At 60.5% G+C, this 24,086-nt stretch overlaps 1 protein-coding gene across 2 annotated transcripts; it reads right to left on the minus strand.

Annotated features, from left to right (window-relative positions):
- Positions 1-949: 949 nt before the first annotated feature.
- LOC130297783 (uncharacterized) lies at positions 950-24,086 on the minus strand. Of its 2 annotated transcripts, none has more exons than XM_056550673.1 (12): positions 23,756-23,894; positions 21,585-22,256; positions 21,310-21,423; positions 21,172-21,231; positions 20,963-21,095; positions 19,738-19,794; positions 19,557-19,613; positions 15,305-15,361; positions 15,175-15,222; positions 14,992-15,051; positions 14,684-14,890; positions 950-1,540 (listed from the first exon to the last, which is right to left on the minus strand). In XM_056550673.1, exons 2-12 carry the CDS (start codon positions 22,245-22,247, stop codon positions 1,230-1,232), a joined length of 1,767 nt encoding a protein of 588 aa, XP_056406648.1. In that variant the 5' UTR covers positions 22,248-22,256; positions 23,756-23,894; the 3' UTR covers positions 950-1,229. The 2 variants fall into 2 exon arrangements, with proteins under 2 accessions (XP_056406648.1, XP_056406647.1); XM_056550672.1 differs by lacking the exon at positions 23,756-23,894 and adding an exon at positions 23,901-24,086 and having other exon boundaries at positions 951-1,540.

Here is a 24,086-nt window from a genome sequence, read left to right on the forward strand (position 1 = left end):
ATTGGAGAGCGCTGCGGGGGGGATGGGTACTAGTGATGGTGCAGATCCAATCTCCATTCAATAAAGATGGAGAGCAGGAAGTGTTGTCATAGGGACAGTCAGTCATTTTTCATTTGAACAAGGAAGAGCCCCAGGTTAGAAGGACAACTTATCCCCTATCCACAGGATAGGGGATAAGTGTTTGATGGCAGGGGGTCCCCCCCCATGATATCCTGCACAGGGTCGCAACGTCCCGGCTGACACGCCTCCTCCATGTAGTTCTATGGGAGGATAGGGGATCAGTGTTTGATCACAGGGGGTCTCCCCCCCCCCATGATATCCTGCACAGGGTCGCAACGTCCCGGCTGACACGCCTCCTCCATGTAGTTCTATGGGAGGATAGGGGATCAGTGTTTGATCGCAGGGGGTCCCCCCCCATGATATCCTGCACAGGGTCGCAACGTCCCGGCTGACACGCCTCCTCCATGTAGTTCTATGGGAGGATAGGGGATCAGTGTTTGATGGCAGGGGGTCTCCCCCCCCCCCCCATGATATCCTGCAGAGGGGCGCAACGTCCCGGCTGACACGCCTCCTCCATGTAGTTCTATGGGAGGATAGGGGATAAGTGTTTGATCACAGGGGGTCTCCCCCCCCCCATGATATCCTGCACAGGGTTGCAACGTCCCGGCTGACACGCCTCCTCCATGTAGTTCTATGGGAGGATAGGGGATCAGTGTTTGATGGCAGAGGGTCCCCCCCCCCCCCCAATGATATCCTGCACAGGGTCGCAACGTCACGGCTGACACGCCTCCTCCATGTAGTTCTATGGGAGGATAGGGGATCAGTGTTTGATGGCAGAGGGTCCCCCCCCCCCCCCCATGATATCCTGCACAGGGTCGCAACGTCCCGGCTGACACGCCTCCTCCATGTAGTTCTATGGGAGGATAGGGGATCAGTGTTTGATGGCAGAGGGTCCCCCCCCCCCCCCCATGATATCCTGCACAGGGTCGCAACGTCCCGGCTGACACGCCTCCTCCATGTAGTTCTATGGGAGAGCGTTTGTGCTGCCCCCATATAACTGTTTGGGGAGGGGGCGTACCATCCTCCCATTCTTTGGATAAGGTTGTAGTGATGGATCCTAGAAAGGACTGTGCGGCTTCTCTTAAACACTTTATTAACTGTTTCCATCCCAAAGTCCTTTTATAAAACCAAACACAACCTTCCCCATGAAGTGGCGCTGGTGCGGCCGGTCACAGCCGCTGCATCTTACTGTGTGTGAGTTGGTGCAGCTCCAGTTCCAGTTGATCGGGGAAGGTGATGTCACAGCGGTGGCAGTGCGGCCCCATGGACAGCTCGGGTCTCTTCAGCTCTGGCCGGCAGATGGTGGTGGAGCCGGACAGACTCACCGGACACTGGATTCTGGGGCCATTACCGTATCTCGAGCAGTTTCTTCCTTTAGGCCTTGGGTCGTCTTGTGGGATCCAAGTAGAAGAAGTTGTGCCGTCCTGTGCGATCCACAGCTCTGAGCTCGCTTCTGGGGATTCTTCTATGACATCTGCTGCTGCATGGACCAAGGTACTATTGTAAGGATAGTCACAACTCCTCCTCCCTGTGCTCCTGGACCGTCACCTCTACTCCTCCTCCTCCCTGTGCTGCTGGACCGTCACCTCTACTCCTCCTCCCTGTGCTCCTGAACCGTCACCTCTACTCCTCCTCCCTGTGCTCCTGTACCGTCACCTCTACTCCTCCTCCCTGTGCTCCTGGACCGTCACCTCTACTCCTCCTCCTCCCTGTGCACCTGGACCGTCACCTCTACTCCTCCTCCTCCCTGTGCTCCTGGACCGTCACCTCTACTCCTCCTCCCTGTGCTCCTGGACCGTCACCTCTACTCCTCCTCCTCCCTGTGCACCTGGACCGTCACCTCTACTCCTCCTCCTCCCTGTGCTCCTGGACCGTCACCTCTACTCCTCCTCCCTGTGCTCCTGGACCGTCACCTCTACTCCTCCTCCTCCCTGTGCTCCTGGACCGTCACCTCTACTCCTCCTCCTCCCTGTGCTCCTGTACCGTCACCTCTACTCCTCCTCCTCCCTGTGCGCCTGTACCGTCACCTCTACTCCTCCTCCTCCCTGTGCGCCTGTACCGTCACCTCTACTCCTCCTCCTCCCTGTGCGCCTGTACCGTCACCTCTACTCCTCCTCCTCCCTGTGCTCCTGTACCGTCACCTCTACTCCTCCTCCCTGTGCAGCTGTACCGTCACCTCTACTCCTCCTCCTCCCTGTGCTCCTGGACTGTCACCTCTACTCCTCCTCCCTGTGCACCTGTACCGTCACCTCTACTCCTCCCTGTGCTCCTGAACCGTCACCTCTACTCCTCCTCCCTGTGCTCCTGGACGGTCACCTCTACTCCTCCCCCCTGTGCTCCTGGACCGTCACCTCTACTCCTCCTCCTCCCTGTGCTCCTGTACTATCACCTCTACTCCTCCTCCTCCCTGTGCACCTGTACCGTCACCTCTACTCCTCCTCCCTGTGCTCCTGAACCGTCACCTCTACTCCTCCTCCCTGTGCTCCTGGACCGTCACCTCTACTCCTCCTCCTCCCTGTGCACCTGTACCGTCACCTCTACTCCTCCTCCCTGTGCTCCTGGACCGTCACCTCTACTCCTCCTCCCTGTGCTCCTGGACCGTCACCTCTACTCCTCCTCCTCCTCCCTGTGCTCCTGTACCGTCACCTCTACTCCTCCTCCTCCCTGTGCTCCTGTACCGTCACCTCTACTCCTCCTCCCTGTGCACCTGTACCGTCACCTCTACTCCTCCTCCCTGTGCTCCTGGACCGTCACCTCTACTCCTCCTCCTCCCTGTGCTCCTGAACCGTCACCTCTACTCCTTCTCCCTGTGCTCCTGAACCGTCACCTCTACTCCTTCTCCCTGTGCTCCTGAACCGTCACCTCTACTCCTTCTCCCTGTGCTCCTGAACCGTCACCTCTACTCCTCCTCCTCCCCCCCCCTGTGCTCCTGTACCGTCACCTCTACTCCTCCTCCCTGTGCACCTGTACCGTCACCTCTACTCCTCCTCCCTGTGCTCCTGGACCGTCACCTCTACTCCTCCTCCTCCCTGTGCTCCTGAACAGTCACCTCTACTCCTCCTCCCTGTGCTCCTGGACCGTCACCTCTATTCCTCCTCCTCCCTGTGCACCTGTACCGTCACCTCTACTCCTTCTCCCTGTGCTCCTGGACCGTCACCTCTACTCCTCCTCCCTGTGCACCTGTACCGTCACCTCTACTCCTCCTCCCTGTGCTCCTGGACCGTCACCTCTACTCCTCCTCCTCCTCCCTGTGCTCCTGAACAGTCACCTCTACTCCTCCTCCTCCCTGTGCACCTGTACCGTCACCTCTACTCCTCCTCCCTGTGCTCCTGGACCGTCACCTCTACTCCTCCTCCTCCTCCCTGTGCTCCTGAACCGTCACCTCTACTCCTCCTCCTCGTGCTCCTGTACCGTCACCTCTACTCTTCCTCCTCCCTGTGCTCCTGGACCGTCACCTCTACTCCTCCTCCCTGTGCACCTGTACCGTCACCTCTACTCCTCCCTGTGCTCCTGGACCGTCGCCTCTACTCCTCCTCCCTGTGCTCCTGGACCGTCACCTCTACTCCTCCCCCTGTGCTCCTGGACCGTCACCTCTACTCCTCCTCCTCCCTGTGCTCCTGTACTATCACCTCTACTCCTCCTCCTCCCTGTGCACCTGTACCGTCACCTCTACTCCTCCTCCCTGTGCTCCTGAACCGTCACCTCTACTCCTCCTCCCTCTACTCCTCCTCCTCCCTGTGCACCTTTACCGTCACCTCTACTCCTCCTCCCTGTGCTCCTGGACCGTCACCTCTACTCCTCCTCCCCTGTGCTCCTGGACCGTCACCTCTACTACTCCTCCTCCTCCCTGTGCTCCTGAACCGTCACCTCTACTCCTCCTCCTCCCTGTGCTCCTGAACCGTCACCTCTACTCCTCCTCCTCCCTGTGCTCCTGTACCGTCACCTCTACTCCTCCTCCTCCCTGTGCACCTGTACCGTCACCTCTACTCCTCCTCCCTGTGCTCCTGAACAGTCACCTCTACTCCTTCTCCCTGTGCTCCTGAACCGTCACCTCTACTCCTTCTCCCTGTGCTCCTGAACCGTCACCTCTACTCCTTCTCCCTGTGCTCCTGAACCGTCACCTCTACTCCTCCTCCTCCCCCCCTGTGCTCCTGTACCGTCACCTCTACTCCTCCTCCCTGTGCACCTGTACCGTCACCTCTACTCCTCCTCCCTGTGCTCCTGGACCGTCACCTCTACTCCTCCTCCTCCCTGTGCTCCTGAACAGTCACCTCTACTCCTCCTCCCTGTGCTCCTGGACCGTCACCTCTACTCCTCCTCCTCCCTGTGCACCTGTACCGTCACCTCTACTCCTCCTCCCTGTGCTCCTGGACCGTCACCTCTACTACTCCTCCTCCTCCCTGTGCTCCTGAACCGTCACCTCTACTCCTCCTCCTCCCTGTGCTCCTGTACCGTCACCTCTACTCCTCCTCCTCCCTGTGCTCCTGTACCGTCACCTCTACTCCTCCTCCTCCCTGTGCACCTGTACCGTCACCTCTACTCCTACTCCCTGTGCTCCTGAACAGTCACCTCTACTCCTTCTCCCTGTGCTCCTGAACCGTCACCTCTACTCCTCCTCCCTGTGCTCCTGTACCGTCACCTCTACTCCTCCTCCCTGTGCTCCTGTACCGTCACCTCTACTCCTCCTCCCTGTGCACCTGGACCGTCACCTCTACTCCTCCTCCCTGTGCTCCTGGACAGTCACCTCTACTCCTCCTCCTCCTCCTCCCTGTGCTCCTGAACAGTCACCTCTACTCCTCCTGCCTGTGCTCCTGGACCGTCACCTCTACTCCTCCTCCTCCCTGTGCACCTGTACCGTCACCTCTACTCCTCCTCCTCCTCCCTGTGCTGCTGAACTGTCACCTCTACTCCTCCTCCTCCTCCCTGTGCTCCTGTACCGTCACCTCTACTCCTCCTCCCTGTGCTCCTGAACCGTCACCTCTACTCCTCCTCCCTGTGCTCCTGGACCGTCACCTCTACTCCTCCTCCTCCCTGTGCTCCTGGACCGTCACCTCTACTCCTCCTCCTCCCTGTGCTCCTGTACCGTCACCTCTACTCCTCCTCCTCCTCCCTGTGCACCTGTACCGTCACCTCTACTCCTCCTCCCTGTGCTCCTGAACCGTCACCTCTACTCCTCCTCCCTGTGCTCCTGGACCGTCACCTCTACTCCTCCTCCTCCCTGTGCACCTGTACCGTCACCTCTACTCCTCCTCCCTGTGCTCCTGAACCGTCACCTCTACTCCTTCTCCCTGTGCTCCTGAACCGTCACCTCTACTCCTTCTCCCTGTGCTCCTGAACCGTCACCTCTACTACTCCTCCTCCTCCCTGTGCTCCTGAACCGTCACCTCTACTCCTCCTCCCTGTGCTCCTAAACCGTCACCTCTACTCCTTCTCCCTGTGCTCCTGAACCGTCACCTCTACTCCTCCTCCCTGTGCTCCTGGACCGTCACCTCTACTCCTCCTCCCTGTGCTCCTGAACAGTCACCTCTACTCCTCCTCCTCCCTGTGCACCTGTACCGTCACCTCTACTCCTCCTCCCTGTGCTCCTGGACCGTCACCTCTACTCCTCCTCCTCCTCCCTGTGCTCCTGAACAGTCACCTCTACTCCTCCTCCTCCTCCTCGTGCTCCTGTACCGTCACCTCTACTCTTCCTCCTCCCTGTGCACCTGTACCGTCACCTCTACTCCTCCTCCCTGTGCTCCTGAACCGTCACCTCTACTCCTTCTCCCTGTGCTCCTAAACCGTCACCTCTACTCCTTCTCCCTGTGCTCCTGAACAGTCACCTCTACTCCTTCTCCCTGTGCTCCTGAACCGTCACCTCTACTCCTCCTCCCTGTGCTCCTGTACCGTCACCTCTACTCCTCCTCCCTGTGCTCCTGTACCGTCACCTCTACTCCTCCTCCCTGTGCACCTGTACCGTCACCTCTACTCCTCCTCCCTGTGCTCCTGAACAGTCACCTCTACTCCTCCTCCTCCCTGTGCTCCTGAACAGTCACCTCTACTCCTCCTCCTCCTCCCTGTGCTCCTGAACCGTCACCTCTACTCCTCCTCCCTGTGCTCCTGTACCGTCACCTCTACTCCTCCTCCTCCTCCCTGTGCTCCTGAACAGTCACCTCTACTCCTCCTCCCTGTGCTCCTGAACCGTCACCTCTACTCCTCCTCCCTGTGCTCCTGAACCGTCACCTCTACTCCTCCTCCCTGTGCTCCTGTACAGTCACCTCCACAACTACTCCTCCCTATGCCCCTGAACCGTCACCTCTACTCCTCCTCCCTGTGCACCTGAACAGTCACCTCTACTCCTCCTCCCTGTGCACCTGAACAGTCACCTCTACTCCTCCTCCCTGTGCTCCTGTACCGTCACCTCTACTCCTCCTCCTCCTCCCTGTGCTCCTGAACAGTCACCTCTACTCCTCCTCCCTGTGCTCCTGAACCGTCACCTCTACTCCTCCCTGTGCTCCTGAACCGTCACCTCTACTCCTCCTCCCTGTGCTCCTGTACCGTCACCTCTACTCCTCCTCCCTGTGCTCCTGAACCGTCACCTCTACTCCTCCTCCCTGTGCTCCTGTACAGTCACCTCCACAACTACTCCTCCCTATGCCCCTGAACCGTCACCTCTACTCCTCCTCCCTGTGCACCTGAACAGTCACCTCTACTCCTCCTCCCTGTGCTCCTGTACCGTCACCTCTACTCCTCCCCTCTCTGTGCACCTGTACAGTCACCTCTACTCCTCCTCCCTGTGCTCCTGTACCGTCACCTCTACTCCTCCTCCCTGTGCACCTGAACAGTCACCTCTACTCCTCCTCCCTGTGCACCTGTACCGTCACCTCTACTCCTCCTCCCTGTGCTCCTGGACCGTCACCTCTACTCCTACTCCTCCTCCTCCCTGTGCTCCTGAACAGTCACCTCTACTCCTCCTGCCTGTGCTCCTGGACCGTCACCTCTACTCCTCCTCCTCCTCCCTGTGCACCTGTACCGTCACCTCTACTCCTCCTCCCTGTGCTCCTGGACCGTCACCTCTACTCCTCCTCCTCCTCCTCCTCCCTGTGCACCTGTACCGTCACCTCTACTCCTCCTCCTCCCTGTGCTCCTGAACAGTCACCTCTACTCCTCCTCCTCCCTGTGCTCCTGAACAGTCACCTCTACTCCTCCTCCTCCCTGTGCTCCTGAACAGTCACCTCTACTCCTTCTCCCTGTGCTCCTGAACCGTCACCTCTACTCCTCCTCCCTGTGCTCCTGTACCGTCACCTCTACTCCTCCTCCTCCCTGTGCTCCTGGACCGTCACCTCTACTCCTTCTCCCTGTGCTCCTGGACAGTCACCTCTACTCCTCCTCCTCCCTGTGCTCCTGGACCGTCACCTCTACTCCTCCCTGTGCTCCTGGACCGTCACCTCTACTCCTCCTCCTCCCTGTGCACCTGTACCGTCACCTCTACTCCTCCTCCTCCCTGTGCTCCTGTACCGTCACCTCTACTCCTCCTCCCTGTGCTCCTGAACCGTCACCTCTACTCCTCCTCCCTGTGCTCCTGAACCGTCACCTCTACTCCTCCCTGTGCTCCTGGACCGTCACCTCTACTCCTCCCCCCTGTGCTCCTGGACCGTCACCTCTACTCCTCCTCCTCCCTGTGCTCCTGGACCGTCACCTCTACTCCTCCTCCTCCCTGTGCTCCTGTACTGTCACCTCTACTCCTCCTCCTCCCTGTGCTCCTGTACTGTCACCTCTACTCCTCCTCCTCCCTGTGCACCTGTACCGTCACCTCTACTCCTCCTCCCTGTGCTCCTGAACCGTCACCTCTACTCCTCCTCCCTGTGCTCCTGGACCGTCACCTCTACTACTCCTCCTCCTCCCTGTGCTCCTGAACCGTCACCTCTACTCCTCCTCCCTGTGCTCCTGGACAGTCACCTCTACTCCTCCTCCTCCTCCCTGTGCACCTGTACCGTCACCTCTACTCCTCCTCCCTGTGCTCCTGAACAGTCACCTCTACTCCTCCTCCTCCTCCCTGTGCTCCTGAACCGTCACCTCTACTCCTCCTCCCTGTGCTCCTGTACCGTCACCTCTACTCCTCCTCCTCCTCCCTGTGCTCCTGAACAGTCACCTCTACTCCTTCTCCCTGTGCTCCTGAACCGTCACCTCTACTCCTCCTCCCTGTGCTCCTGTACCGTCACCTCTACTCCTCCTCCTCCCTGTGCTCCTGTACCGTCACCTCTACTCCTCCTCCCTGTGCTCCTGGACCGTCACCTCTACTCCTCCTCCTCCCTGTGCTCCTGGACCGTCACCTCTACTCCTCCCTGTGCTCCTGGACCGTCACCTCTACTCCTCCTCCTCCCTGTGCACCTGTACCGTCACCTCTACTCCTCCTCCTCCCTGTGCTCCTGTACCGTCACCTCTACTCCTCCTCCCTGTGCTCCTGAACCGTCACCTCTACTCCTCCTCCCTGTGCTCCTGAACCGTCACCTCTACTCCTCCTCCCTGTGCTCCTGGACCGTCACCTCTACTCCTCCCCCCTGTGCTCCTGGACCGTCACCTCTACTCCTCCTCCTCCCTGTGCTCCTGGACCGTCACCTCTACTCCTCCTCCTCCCTGTGCTCCTGTACTGTCACCTCTACTCCTCCTCCTCCCTGTGCACCTGTACCGTCACCTCTACTCCTCCTCCCTGTGCTCCTGAACCGTCACCTCTACTCCTCCTCCCTGTGCTCCTGGACCGTCACCTCTACTACTCCTCCTCCTCCCTGTGCTCCTGAACCGTCACCTCTACTCCTCCTCCTCCCTGTGCTCCTGAACCGTCACCTCTACTCCTCCTCCTCCCTGTGCTCCTGTACCGTCACCTCTACTCCTCCTCCTCCCTGTGCTCCTGTACCGTCACCTCTACTCCTCCTCCTCCTCCTCCTCCCTGTGCTCCTGTACCGTCACCTCTACTCCTCCTCCCTGTGCTCCTAAACCGTCACCTCTACTCCTTCTCCCTGTGCTCCTGAACCGTCACCTCTACTCCTTCTCCCTGTGCTCCTGGACAGTCACCTCTACTCCTCCTCCCTGTGCACCTGTACCGTTACCTCTACTCCTCCTCCCTGTGCTCCTGGACCGTCACCTCTACTCCTCCTCCTCCTCCTCCCTGTGCTCCTGAACAGTCACCTCTACTCCTCCTCCTCCCTGTGCACCTGTACCGTCACCTCTACTCCTCCTCCCTGTGCTCCTGGACCGTCACCTCTACTCCTCCTCCTCCTCCTCCTCCCTGTGCTCCTGAACCGTCACCTCTACTCCTCCTCCTCGTGCTCCTGTACCGTCACCTCTACTCTTCCTCCTCCCTGTGCACCTGTACCGTCACCTCTACTCCTCCTCCCTGTGCTCCTGAACCGTCACCTCTACTCCTTCTCCCTGTGCTCCTAAACCGTCACCTCTACTCCTTCTCCCTGTGCTCCTGAACAGTCACCTCTACTCCTTCTCCCTGTGCTCCTGTACCGTCACCTCTACTCCTCCTCCCTGTGCACCTGTACCGTCACCTCTACTCCTCCTCCCTGTGCTCCTGAACAGTCACCTCTACTCCTCCTCCTCCTCCCTGTGCTCCTGAACCGTCACCTCTCCTCCTCCTCCTCCTCCCTGTGCTCCTGAACCGTCACCTCTCCTCCTCCTCCCTGTGCTCCTGTACCGTCACCTCTACTCCTCCTCCTCCTCCCTGTGCTCCTGAACAGTCACCTCTACTCCTCCTCCCTGTGCTCCTGTACCGTCACCTCTACTCCTCCCCTCTCTGTGCACCTGTACAGTCACCTCTACTCCTCCTCCCTGTGCTCCTGTACCGTCACCTCTACTCCTCCTCCCTGTGCACCTGAACAGTCACCTCTACTCCTCCTCCCTGTGCACCTGTACCGTCACCTCTACTCCTCCTCCCTGTGCTCCTGGACCGTCACCTCTACTCCTACTCCTCCTCCTCCCTGTGCTCCTGAACAGTCACCTCTACTCCTCCTGCCTGTGCTCTTGGACCGTCACCTCTACTCCTCCTCCTCCTCCCTGTGCACCTGTACCGTCACCTCTACTCCTCCTCCCTGTGCTCCTGGACCGTCACCTCTACTCCTCCTCCTCCTCCTCCTCCCTGTGCACCTGTACCGTCACCTCTACTCCTCCTCCTCCCTGTGCTCCTGAACAGTCACCTCTACTCCTCCTCCTCCCTGTGCTCCTGAACAGTCACCTCTACTCCTCCTCCTCCCTGTGCTCCTGAACAGTCACCTCTACTCCTTCTCCCTGTGCTCCTGAACCGTCACCTCTACTCCTCCTCCCTGTGCTCCTGTACCGTCACCTCTACTCCTCCTCCTCCCTGTGCTCCTGGACCGTCACCTCTACTCCTTCTCCCTGTGCTCCTGGACAGTCACCTCTACTCCTCCTCCTCCCTGTGCTCCTGGACCGTCACCTCTACTCCTCCCTGTGCTCCTGGACCGTCACCTCTACTCCTCCTCCTCCCTGTGCACCTGTACCGTCACCTCTACTCCTCCTCCTCCCTGTGCTCCTGTACCGTCACCTCTACTCCTCCTCCCTGTGCTCCTGAACCGTCACCTCTACTCCTCCTCCCTGTGCTCCTGAACCGTCACCTCTACTCCTCCCTGTGCTCCTGGACCGTCACCTCTACTCCTCCCCCCTGTGCTCCTGGACCGTCACCTCTACTCCTCCTCCTCCCTGTGCTCCTGGACCGTCACCTCTACTCCTCCTCCTCCCTGTGCTCCTGTACTGTCACCTCTACTCCTCCTCCTCCCTGTGCTCCTGTACTGTCACCTCTACTCCTCCTCCTCCCTGTGCACCTGTACCGTCACCTCTACTCCTCCTCCCTGTGCTCCTGAACCGTCACCTCTACTCCTCCTCCCTGTGCTCCTGGACCGTCACCTCTACTACTCCTCCTCCTCCCTGTGCTCCTGAACCGTCACCTCTACTCCTCCTCCCTGTGCTCCTGGACAGTCACCTCTACTCCTCCTCCTCCTCCCTGTGCACCTGTACCGTCACCTCTACTCCTCCTCCCTGTGCTCCTGAACAGTCACCTCTACTCCTCCTCCTCCTCCCTGTGCTCCTGAACCGTCACCTCTACTCCTCCTCCCTGTGCTCCTGTACCGTCACCTCTACTCCTCCTCCTCCTCCCTGTGCTCCTGAACAGTCACCTCTACTCCTTCTCCCTGTGCTCCTGAACCGTCACCTCTACTCCTCCTCCCTGTGCTCCTGTACCGTCACCTCTACTCCTCCTCCTCCCTGTGCTCCTGTACCGTCACCTCTACTCCTCCTCTCTGTGCTCCTGGACCGTCACCTCTACTCCTCCTCCTCCCTGTGCTCCTGGACCGTCACCTCTACTCCTCCCTGTGCTCCTGGACCGTCACCTCTACTCCTCCTCCTCCCTGTGCACCTGTACCGTCACCTCTACTCCTCCTCCTCCCTGTGCTCCTGTACCGTCACCTCTACTCCTCCTCCCTGTGCTCCTGAACCGTCACCTCTACTCCTCCTCCCTGTGCTCCTGAACCGTCACCTCTACTCCTCCTCCCTGTGCTCCTGGACCGTCACCTCTACTCCTCCCCCCTGTGCTCCTGGACCGTCACCTCTACTCCTCCTCCTCCCTGTGCTCCTGGACCGTCACCTCTACTCCTCCTCCTCCCTGTGCTCCTGTACTGTCACCTCTACTCCTCCTCCTCCCTGTGCACCTGTACCGTCACCTCTACTCCTCCTCCCTGTGCTCCTGAACCGTCACCTCTACTCCTCCTCCCTGTGCTCCTGGACCGTCACCTCTACTACTCCTCCTCCTCCCTGTGCTCCTGAACTGTCACCTCTACTCCTCCTCCTCCCTGTGCTCCTGAACCGTCACCTCTACTCCTCCTCCTCCCTGTGCTCCTGTACCGTCACCTCTACTCCTCCTCCTCCCTGTGCTCCTGTACCGTCACCTCTACTCCTCCTCCTCCTCCTCCTCCCTGTGCTCCTGTACCGTCACCTCTACTCCTCCTCCCTGTGCTCCTAAACCGTCACCTCTACTCCTTCTCCCTGTGCTCCTGAACCGTCACCTCTACTCCTTCTCCCTGTGCTCCTGGACAGTCACCTCTACTCCTCCTCCCTGTGCACCTGTACCGTTACCTCTACTCCTCCTCCCTGTGCTCCTGGACCGTCACCTCTACTCCTCCTCCTCCTCCTCCCTGTGCTCCTGAACAGTCACCTCTACTCCTCCTCCTCCCTGTGCACCTGTACCGTCACCTCTACTCCTCCTCCCTGTGCTCCTGGACCGTCACCTCTACTCCTCCTCCTCCTCCTCCTCCCTGTGCTCCTGAACCGTCACCTCTACTCCTCCTCCTCGTGCTCCTGTACCGTCACCTCTACTCTTCCTCCTCCCTGTGCACCTGTACCGTCACCTCTACTCCTCCTCCCTGTGCTCCTGAACCGTCACCTCTACTCCTTCTCCCTGTGCTCCTAAACCGTCACCTCTACTCCTTCTCCCTGTGCTCCTGAACAGTCACCTCTACTCCTTCTCCCTGTGCTCCTGTACCGTCACCTCTACTCCTCCTCCCTGTGCACCTGTACCGTCACCTCTACTCCTCCTCCCTGTGCTCCTGAACAGTCACCTCTACTCCTCCTCCTCCTCCCTGTGCTCCTGAACCGTCACCTCTCCTCCTCCTCCTCCTCCCTGTGCTCCTGAACCGTCACCTCTCCTCCTCCTCCCTGTGCTCCTGTACCGTCACCTCTACTCCTCCTCCTCCTCCCTGTGCTCCTGAACAGTCACCTCTACTCCTCCTCCCTGTGCTCCTGAACCGTCACCTCTACTCCTCCTCCCTGTGCTCCTGTACCGTCACCTCTACTCCTCCTCCCTGTGCTCCTGAACCGTCACCTCTACTCCTCCTCCCTGTGCTCCTGTACAGTCACCTCCACAACTACTCCTCCCTATGCCCCTGAACCGTCACCTCTACTCCTCCTCCCTGTGCTCCTGTACCGTCACCTCTACTCCTCCCCCTCTCTGTGCACCTGAACAGTCACCTCTACTCCTCCTCCCTGTGCACCTGGACCGTCACCTCTACTCCTCCTCCCTGTGCTCCTGGACCGTCACCTCTACTCCTACTCCTCCTCCTCCCTGTGCTCCTGAACAGTCACCTCTACTCCTCCTGCCTGTGCTCCTGGACCGTCACCTCTACTCCTCCTCCTCCTCCCTGTGCACCTGTACCGTCACCTCTACTCCTCCTCCCTGTGCTCCTGGACCGTCACCTCTACTCCTCCTCCTCCTCCCTGTGCTCCTGGACCGTCACCTCTACTCCTCCTCCTCCTCCCTGTGCACCTGTACCGTCACCTCTACTCCTCCTCCTCCCTGTGCTCCTGAACAGTCACCTCTACTCCTCCTCCTCCTCCCTGTGCTCCTGAACAGTCACCTCTACTCCTCCTCCTCCTCCCTGTGCTCCTGAACAGTCACCTCTACTCCTCCTCCTCCCTGTGCTCCTGAACAGTCACCTCTACTCCTCCTCCTCCCTGTGCTCCTGAACAGTCACCTCTACTCCTCCTCCTCCCTGTGCTCCTGAACAGTCACCTCTACTCCTCCTCCTCCCTGTGCTCCTGAACCGTCACCTCTACTCCTTCTCCCTGTGCTCCTGAACCGTCACCTCTACTCCTTCTCCCTGTGCTCCTGGACCGTCACCTCTACTCCTCCCTGTGCTCCTGGACCGTCACCTCTACTACTCCTCCCTGTGCTCCTGTACAGTCACCTCTACTCCTCCTCCTCCTCCTCCTCCCTGTGCTCCTGGACCGTCACCTCTACTCCTCCTCCTCCCTGTGCTCCTGGACCGTCACCTCTACTCCTCCTCCTCCCTGTGCTCCTGGACCGTCACCTCTACTCCTCCTCCCTGTGCTCCTGGACCGTCACCTCTACTCCTCCTCCTCCCTGTGCTCCTGGACCGTCACCTCTACTCCTCCCTGTGCTCCTGGACCGTCACCTCTACTCCTCCTCCTCCTCCCTGTGCTCCTGGACCGTCACCTCTACTCCTCCTCCTCCCTGTGCTCCTGGACCGTCACCTCTACTCCTCCTCCTCCCTGTGCTCCTGGACCGTCACCTCTACTCCTCCTCCTCCCTGTGCTCCTGTACCGTCACCTCTACTCCTCCTCCTCCCTGTGCTCCTGTACCGTCACCTCTACTCCTCCTCCTCCCTGTGCTCCTGGACCGTCACCTCTACTCCTCCTCCTCCCTGTGCTCCTGGACCGTCACCTCTACTCCTCCTCCTCCCTGTGCTCCTGTACCGTCACCTCTACTCCTCCTCCTCCCTGTGCTCCTGGACCGTCACCTCTACTCCTCCTCCTCCCTGTGCTCCTGGACCGTCACCTCTACTCCTCCTCCTCCCTGTGCTCCTGGACCGTCACCTCTACTCCTCCTCCTCCCTGTGCTCCTGGACCGTCACCTCTACTCCTCCTCCTCCCTGTGCTCCTGTACCGTCACCTCTACTCCTCCTCCTCCTCCCTGTGCACCTGTACCGTCACCTCTACTCCTCCTCCTCCCTGTGCTCCCGTGGTAAGTTACAGGTGTATGCCATCGTGGGGGTCCGGAGTCCCAGCATCCTCTGCTATAATGATAAACATAACTCCATACTATACAGCTCCTTACCTGGGGGAGACTCTTTCCTGGGTGGGGTGTCAGGTGCTGGGGGGATTTTGGGCACGGGGTCGGCTGTGACATCAGGACTGGACTGTTTTGAGGGGTTAGAGGCGGGAGTATCGGGCACCACTTCAGGCTCCACCTCCGAGGTTTTACCAGGTTTAGTTTTATTAGGAATTTCTTCTTTGTCGTCTTTCCTTATTTCTTTATGTTTATCTATTGGGGAGGGGAAAATAAAAGTTTAGCTTCACACCCAAAATCGGGAACAAAAGGGGCTGTGTCCTCTACTAGGAGATTACCCAGAACACACGGCTCACCTGTAGGAGGTGGGGGGGACTCGGGGCTCTGGGGTTCGTCCAGCTCAATGTCCTTGTGTCCTGCAAGATAAAGATGGGGGAGAGAATTATTATTGCTCCTGTATCCACCATATCTACTACTCCACCCGACAGGGCAGCACCCCTGTAAACTGGTACAACCCATTCTTGTAATTAGCTTTTTACCTGTGGGAGAATCAACTCTGTCGCTTGAAGGGGGGTCCATGTCATCATCTGTGTAGAGAAGCATCATAGGGTTAGTACGGTGTGCGGCCCATAAGTACACTGTACACACGGCACAGACAGGAGGTGTTACCTGAGGAGCAGCTCATCTCAAGGATCCGAAGGTCTTTTATTGTCTCTTCATATTTCTCTGAGGAGAAGCCACATAAACACAATGAGAAACTTCAGCAGATTGAGGCCGATCTACCCAGATGAGAGACGTCAGGTGACCATCCATCCCGCCCGACTACAGGGAGCCGTCAGGTGACCATCCATCCCGCCCGACTACAGGGAGCCGTCAGGTGACCATCCATCCCGCCCGACTACAGGGAGCCGTCAGGTGACCATCCATCCCGCCCGACTACAGGGAGCCGTCAGGTGACCATCCATCCCGCCCGACTACAGGGAGCCGTCAGGTGACCATCCATCCCGCCCGACTACAGGGAGCCGTCAGGTGACCATCCATCCCGCCCGACTACAGGGAGCCGTCAGGTGACCATCCATCCCGCCCGACTACAGGGAGCCGTCAGGTGACCATCCATCCCCCCCCCGGACTACAGGGAGACGTCAGGTGACCATCCATCCCCCCCCCCCCGGACTACAGGGAGCCGTCAGGTGACCATCCATCCCGCCCGACTACAGGGAGCCGTCATGTGACCATCCATCCCGCCCGACTACAGGGAGCCGTCAGGTGACCATCCATCCCGCCCGACTACAGGGAGCCGTCAGGTGACCATCCATCCCCCCCGACTACAGGGAGCCGTCAGGTGACCATCCATCCCGCCCGACTACAGGGAGCCGTCAGGTGACCATCCATCCCGCCCGACTACAGGGAGCCGTCAGGTGACCATCCATCCCGCCCGACTACAGGGAGCCGTCAGGTGACCATCCATCCCGCCCGACTACAGGGAGCCGTCAGGTGACCATCCCGCCCGACTACAGGGAGCCGTCAGGTGACCATCCATCCCGCCCGACTACAGGGAGCCGTCAGGTGACCATCCATCCCGCCCGACTACAGGGAGCCGTCAGGTGACCATCCATCCCGCCCGACTACAGGGAGCCGTCAGGTGACCATCCATCCCTCCCGACTACAGGGAGCCGTCAGGTGACCATCCATCCCGCCCGACTACAGGGAGCCGTCAGGTGACCATCCATCCCGCCCGACTACAGGGAGCCGTCAGGTGACCATCCATCCCGCCCGACTACAGGGAGCCGTCAGGTGACCATCCATCCCGCCCGACTACAGGGAGCCGTCAGGTGACCATCCATCCCGCCCGACTACAGGGAGCCGTCAGGTGACCATCCATCCCGCCCGACTACAGGGAGCCGTCAGGTGACCATCCATCCCGCCCGACTACAGGGAGCCGTCAGGTGACCATCCATCCCCCCCGACTACAGGGAGCCGTCAGGTGACCATCCATCCCGCCCGACTACAGGGAGCCGTCAGGTGACCATCCATCCCGCCCGACTACAGGGAGCCGTCAGGTGACCATCCATCCCGCCCGACTACAGGGAGCCGTCAGGTGACCATCCATCCCCCCCCCCGGACTACAGGGAGACGTCAGGTGACCATCCATTCCCCCCCGACTACAGGGAGACGTCAGGTGACCATCCATCCCCCCCCGACTACAGGGAGCCGTCAGGTGACCATCCATCCCGCCCGACTACAGGGAGCCGTCAGGTGACCATCCATCCCGCCCGACTACAGGGAGCCGTCAGGTGACCATCCATCCCGCCCGACTACAGGGAGCCGTCAGGTGACCATCCATCCCGCCCGACTACAGGGAGCCGTCAGGTGACCATCCATCCCGCCCGACTACAGGGAGCCGTCAGGTGACCATCCATCCCGCCCGACTACAGGGAGCCGTCAGGTGACCATCCATCCCCCCCCCGGACTACAGGGAGACGTCAGGTGACCATCCATCCCCCCCCCCCGGACTACAGGGAGCCGTCAGGTGACCATCCATCCCGCCCGACTACAGGGAGCCGTCATGTGACCATCCATCCCGCCCGACTACAGGGAGCCGTCAGGTGACCATCCATCCCGCCCGACTACAGGGAGCCGTCAGGTGACCATCCATCCCCCCCGACTACAGGGAGCCGTCAGGTGACCATCCATCCCGCCCGACTACAGGGAGCCGTCAGGTGACCATCCATCCCGCCCGACTACAGGGAGCCGTCAGGTGACCATCCATCCCGCCCGACTACAGGGAGCCGTCAGGTGACCATCCATCCCGCCCGACTACAGGGAGCCGTCAGGTGACCATCCATCCCGCCCGACTACAGGGAGCCGTCAGGTGACCATCCCGCCCGACTACAGGGAGCCGTCAGGTGACCATCCATCCCGCCCGACTACAGGGAGCCGTCAGGTGACCATCCATCCCGCCCGACTACAGGGAGCCGTCAGGTGACCATCCATCCCTCCCGACTACAGGGAGCCGTCAGGTGACCATCCATCCCGCCCGACTACAGGGAGCCGTCAGGTGACCATCCATCCCGCCCGACTACAGGGAGCCGTCAGGTGACCATCCATCCCGCCCGACTACAGGGAGCCGTCAGGTGACCATCCATCCCGCCCGACTACAGGGAGCCGTCAGGTGACCATCCATCCCGCCCGACTACAGGGAGCCGTCAGGTGACCATCCATCCCGCCCGACTACAGGGAGCCGTCAGGTGACCATCCATCCCGCCCGACTACAGGGAGCCGTCAGGTGACCATCCATCCCCCCCGACTACAGGGAGCCGTCAGGTGACCATCCATCCCGCCCGACTACAGGGAGCCGTCAGGTGACCATCCATCCCGCCCGACTACAGGGAGCCGTCAGGTGACCATCCATCCCGCCCGACTACAGGGAGCCGTCAGGTGACCATCCATCCCCCCCCCCGGACTACAGGGAGACGTCAGGTGACCATCCATTCCCCCCCGACTACAGGGAGACGTCAGGTGACCATCCATCCCCCCCCGACTACAGGGAGCCGTCAGGTGACCATCCATCCCGCCCGACTACAGGGAGCCGTCAGGTGACCATCCATCCCGCCCGACTACAGGGAGCCGTCAGGTGACCATCCATCCCGCCCGACTACAGGGAGCCGTCAGGTGACCATCCATCCCGCCCGACTACAGGGAGCCGTCAGGTGACCATCCATCCCGCCCGACTACAGGGAGCCGTCAGGTGACCATCCATCCCGCCCGACTACAGGGAGCCGTCAGGTGACCATCCATCCCGCCCGACTACAGGGAGCCGTCAGGTGACCATCCATCCCGCCCGACTACAGGGAGCCGTCAGGTGACCATCCATCCCGCCCGACTACAGGGAGCCGTCAGGTGACCATCCATCCCGCCCGACTACAGGGAGCCGTCAGGTGACCATCCATCCCGCCCGACTACAGGGAGCCGTCAGGTGACCATCCATCCCGCCCGACTACAGGGAGCCGTCAGGTGACCATCCATCCCGCCCGACTACAGGGAGCCGTCAGGTGACCATCCATCCCCCCCGACTACAGGGAGCCGTCAGGTGACCATCCATCCCGCCCGACTACAGGGAGCCGTCAGGTGACCATCCATCCCGCCCGACTACAGGGAGCCGTCAGGTGACCATCCATCCCGCCCGACTACAGGGAGCCGTCAGGTGACCATCCATCCCGCCCGACTACAGGGAGCCGTCAGGTGACCATCCATCCCGCCCGACTACAGGGAGCCGTCAGGTGACCATCCATCCCGCCCGACTACAGGGAGCCGTCAGGTGACCATCCATCCCGCCCGACTACAGGGAGCCGTCAGGTGACCATCCATCCCGCCCGACTACAGGGAGACGTCAGGTGACCATCCATCCCGCCCGACTACAGGGAGCCGTCAGGTGACCATCCATCCCGCCCGACTACAGGGAGCCGTCAGGTGACCATCCATCCCGCCCGACTACAGGGAGCCGTCAGGTGACCATCCATCCCGCCCGACTACAGGGAGCCGTCAGGTGACCATCCATCCCGCCCGACTACAGGGAGACGTCAGGTGACCATCCATCCCGCCCGACTACAGGGAGCCGTCAGGTGACCATCCATCCCGCCCGACTACAGGGAGCCGTCAGGTGACCATCCATCCCCGCCCGACTACAGGGAGCCGTCAGGTGACCATCCATCCCGCCCGACTACAGGGAGACGTCAGGTGACCATCCATCCCACCCGACTACAGGGAGCCGTCAGGTGACCATCCATCCCGCCCGACTACAGGGAGCCGTCAGGTGACCATCCATCCCGCCCGACTACAGGGAGACGTCAGGTGACCATCCATTGGGACAGGTACAATTTAAAGGGACCCTTCAGGATTAGAGGAGCAGGTGGCGGCTCACCTCTATTCACAGGGGATGGCACCGAGTTCTGGAAGAGATGCCCAAAGTCTATATCATCTGTAAGAGAGAGAGAGAGAGTTACACCAGGGTGCGGGACAAACAATGATAGTGAATTGTTCGGCGTGGGCCATAGGGGGCGCTCTGTTACTCTACAGGCCCTGGCCACCTGCCCCACACTCACTGAAATTCGGCCTTGGATCACGTGATGTCTCTGGCAAAAAGTCAGTCTTCATTCCACCTACAAAGCAAAGAACAAAAGAGATGAACCCCCAGCATCATCCCCCACAGCCAGGCCTCACCATAAGGCAGCCGTACCCCCAGCATCATCCCCCACAGCCGGGCCTCACCATAAGGCAGCCGTACCCCCAGCATCATCCCCCACAGCCGGGCCTCACCATAAGGCAGCCGTACCCCCAGCATCATCCCCCACAGCCGGGCCTCACCATAAGGCAGCCGTACCCCCAGCATCATCCCCCACAGCCGGGCCTCACCATAAGGCAGCCGTACCCCCAGCATCATCCCCCACAGCCGGGCCTCACCATAAGGCAGCCGTACCCCCAGCATCATCCCCCACAGCCGGGCCTCACCATAAGGCAGCCGTACCCCCAGCATCATCCCCCACAGCCGGGCCTCACTATAAGGCAGCCGTACCCCCAGAATCATCCCCCACAGCCGGGCCTCACCATAAGGCAGCCGTACCCCCAGCATCATCCCCCACAGCCGGGCCTCACTATAAGGCAGCCGTACCCCCAGCATCTCACCCTACAGATGGGCCTCACCATAAGGCAGCCGTACCCCCAGCATCTTACCCTACAGCTGGGCCTCACCATAAGGCAGCCGTACCCCCAGCATCTCACCCTACAGATGGGCCTCACCATAAGGCAGCCGTACCCCCAGCATCTTACCCTACAGCTGGGCCTCACCATAAGGCAGCCGTACCCCCAGCATCTCACCCTACAGATGGGCCTCACCATAAGGCAGCTGTACCCCCAGCATCTTACCCTACAGCTGGGCCTCACCATAAGGCAGCTGTACCCCCCGCATCTCACCCTACAGCTGGGCCTCACCATAAGGCAGCCATCCCCTCCCCCCCCAGCATCTCACCCTACAGCTGGGCCTCACCATAAGGCAGCCGTACCCCCAGCATCTCACCCTACAGCTGGGCCTCACCATAAGGCAGCCGTACCCCCAGCATCTCACCCTACAGCTGGGCCTCACAATAAGGCAGCCGTACCCCCAGCATCTCACCCTACAGCTGGGCCTCACCATAAGGCAGCCATCCCCACCAGCATCTCACCCTACAGCTGGGCCTCACCATAAGGCAGCCGTACCCCCAGCATCTTACCCTACAGCTGGGCCTCACCATAAGGCAGCCGTCCCCTAGCCCCTGCCACTTGGTGGCATACCTGAGCCTCCATTGAGTTGTGGGTGCTCGGGCTCCTCCACCATCACATGCTTGTATTGGTCCTCATGGTCCTCAATATAATCCCATTCATCCATAGAGAAGAAAACCGCCACGTCTCCGCACTTTATGGGAACCTGAAACGCAAAGATCAACTAAGTCATTGCAGAATTCGTAGTCACATGACCAGTCACCTGACACGGCCACACCCACCTCGCGGATCATATTGTAGAACTTGCTGATGTGCGAATTCTTTTTCACGACCGTCCACTCCTGTAATGAGAGAAGACGTCACATGACATAATATATGTATACAGCCCCAAATCCGGTGCTGCCCCCCCAGACACTCACCTCTCCGGTCAGCAGGGACACGATCTCGGCGGTCTGGTTCAGCAGGCGGCCCGTCTTCTGTTTTTGCGCTCGTGAGGACAGCGGAGCATCTCCCAGATGCTGCAGGAGAGCAACCTGGAGAAGAGAGAAATCACTGACCCCGAGCAGACTCCATAACCTAGAGGTAAGTGGTGCCCGGTCACCGCTCGGCTCCACTGTTTCACATCCTTCAGAGCTGCAGTTCATGGACATTACCTGCCTGCAGCTCTGGATGTGACTGGAGGACACTGACTCACCATTACGTTTTCTAGAGACAACAGTGCGCGTTTGTTCTCGTCGGCAGCGTCCGCTCGTGGCGACCAGTTGTAGCTGAGCTCGTCCGGTTTGGTCTTGTGCCCGGACACCTTGGAGAGGCCTCCTGTATATCTGCCATTGATGTCCAAGAGGGTCCCCTGTGGGGGCCCCTGGGTGCGGCCCTGCTTGGCCCCTTGATTCCGGCGCGCTCCCTCCTGCAGCCTCTTCTGACAGTCCACGTTAGCTGCTGGCACCGTCTCCTTTCTCTGGGTGGAGGCTTTGGGGGCCGGGGCGTCCATCTTGTCACTTTTACCGGTAGGTTCCGGCTTGTTTGCCTGCGCTGGTTGCGGCTTCCAGTCAGGCGGGGGTCTGGGGTGAATCCCGGGGAATAGGGTGGGGATGGCGTCGTGCTTCAGCACAATCCTGCTCCCCTGGGAGATGTAACTGCCTGGTGCAAAGTGGGCGGAGCAAATACGGTATTTACCCGTTCTTGATTCGTCAAAAACCTTTGCGGCAAAAGCATCAATGTCCCCGATCTGCCCGATCTGCTGCAGCCAGAGCTTAATGCGACTGAGCTCCCGCGGGAAGACGTGCATGGTGAGCAGCGGGTTGGTGGACTTCATGCCCGTGTAGTGGGTGCAGCCCTTCACTATGCAGCTCGGCATCGCCCCCACCTGGAGGAAGAGAGAAAAGAATTCAATTACCAACCACAGAGCGAGCGGGAGGATAACCCCCATCCTACCCAACCCCCAGAGAGAGCGGGAGGATAACCCCCATCCTACCCAACCCCCGGAGAGAGTGGGAGGCTAACCCCCATCCTACCCAACCCCCGGAGAGAGCGGGAGGATAACCCCCATCCTACCCAACCCCCAGAGAGAGCGGGAGGATAACCCCCATCCTACCCAACCCCCGGAGAGAGTGGGAGGCTAACCCCCATCCTACCCAACCCCCGGAGAGAGCGGGAGGATAACCCCCATCCTACCCAACCCCCAGAGAGAGCGGGAGGATAACCCCCATCCTACCCAACCCCCGGAGAGAGCGGGAGGATAACCCCCATCCTACCCAACCCCCGGAGAGAGCGGGAGGATAACCCCCATCCTACCCAACCCCCAGAGAGAGCGGGAGGATAACCCCCATCCTACCCAACCCCCGGAGAGAGCGGGAGGATAACCCCCATCCTACCCAACCCCCGGAGAGAGTGGGAGGCTAACCCCCATCCTACCCAACCCCCGGAGAGAGCGGGAGGATAACCCCCATCCTACCCAACCCCCAGAGAGAGCGGGAGGATAACCCCCATCCTACCCAACCCCCAGAGAGAGCGGGAGGATAACCCCCATCCTACCCAACCCCCAGAGAGAGCGGGAGGATAACCCCCATCCTACCCAACCCCCAGAGAGAGCGGGAGGATAACCCCCATCCTACCCAACCCCCGGAGAGAGCGGGAGGATAACCCCCATCCTACCCAACCCCCAGAGAGAGCGGGAGGATAACCCCCATCCTACCCAACCCCCCAGAGAGAGCGGGAGGATAACCCCCATCCTACCCAACCCCCGGAGAGAGCGGGAGGATAACCCCCATCCTACCCAACCCCCCAGAGAGAGCGGGAGGATAACCCCCATCCTACCCAACCCCCAGAGAGAGCGGGAGGATAACCCCCATCCTACCCAACCCCCGGAGAGAGCGGGAGGATAACCCCCATCCTACCCAACCCCCGGAGAGAGCGGGAGGATAACCCCCATCCTACCCAACCCCCAGAGAGAGCGGGAGGATAACCCCCATCCTACCCAACCCCCAGAGAGAGCGGGAGGATAACCCCCATCCTACCCAACCCCCAGAGAGAGCGGGAGGATAACCCCCATCCTACCCAACCCCCAGAGAGAGCGGGAGGATAACCCCCATCCTACCCAACCCCCCGGAGAGAGCGGGAGGATAACCCCCATCCTACCCAACCCCCCAGAGAGAGCGGGAGGATAACCCCCATCCTACCCAACCCCCAGAGAGAGCGGGAGGATAACCCCCATCCTACCCAACCCCAAAGATAATGGACGCCTCTCAGCCTGGGCCGCACACACAGGTCTCCAGGACATTAGGGGGCGCTCTGCTCCTCTGCCCTCAGCTTGCTGGGGGGATATTCACCAGGATCATGGCTACAAATATTGGGGCAACAACAGACCTCATCCTTATACTGATTGGACGGGGCCCCGGTATATGTCAGCTACACATCACACAGCGCTATACTGGGGCCGGGATCACCGGGGAGCGGGCATGCTGAGCCTTGTGGTACCACACACTGCAGTACCCAGCGGGGGAGGACGCACCTGACCGGAGACACACCAGGAGGAGCAGGAGGATTCGGTGCGGCGGACACTCCCGGGCTCGGGGCTCAGGCGGCGGACACCGGACGAGGCGCACGGACTCCCGAGAGATTGACTTCTCTGCTGGGCTCTAATGGAGTCGCATCACGTGACATAAACCAACCAATCAGCGCACAGCTCTAGTCACAT

Source organism: Hyla sarda, chromosome 13, assembly GCF_029499605.1.
Source record: "Hyla sarda isolate aHylSar1 chromosome 13, aHylSar1.hap1, whole genome shotgun sequence".
NCBI lineage: Eukaryota > Metazoa > Chordata > Amphibia > Anura > Hylidae > Hyla > Hyla sarda.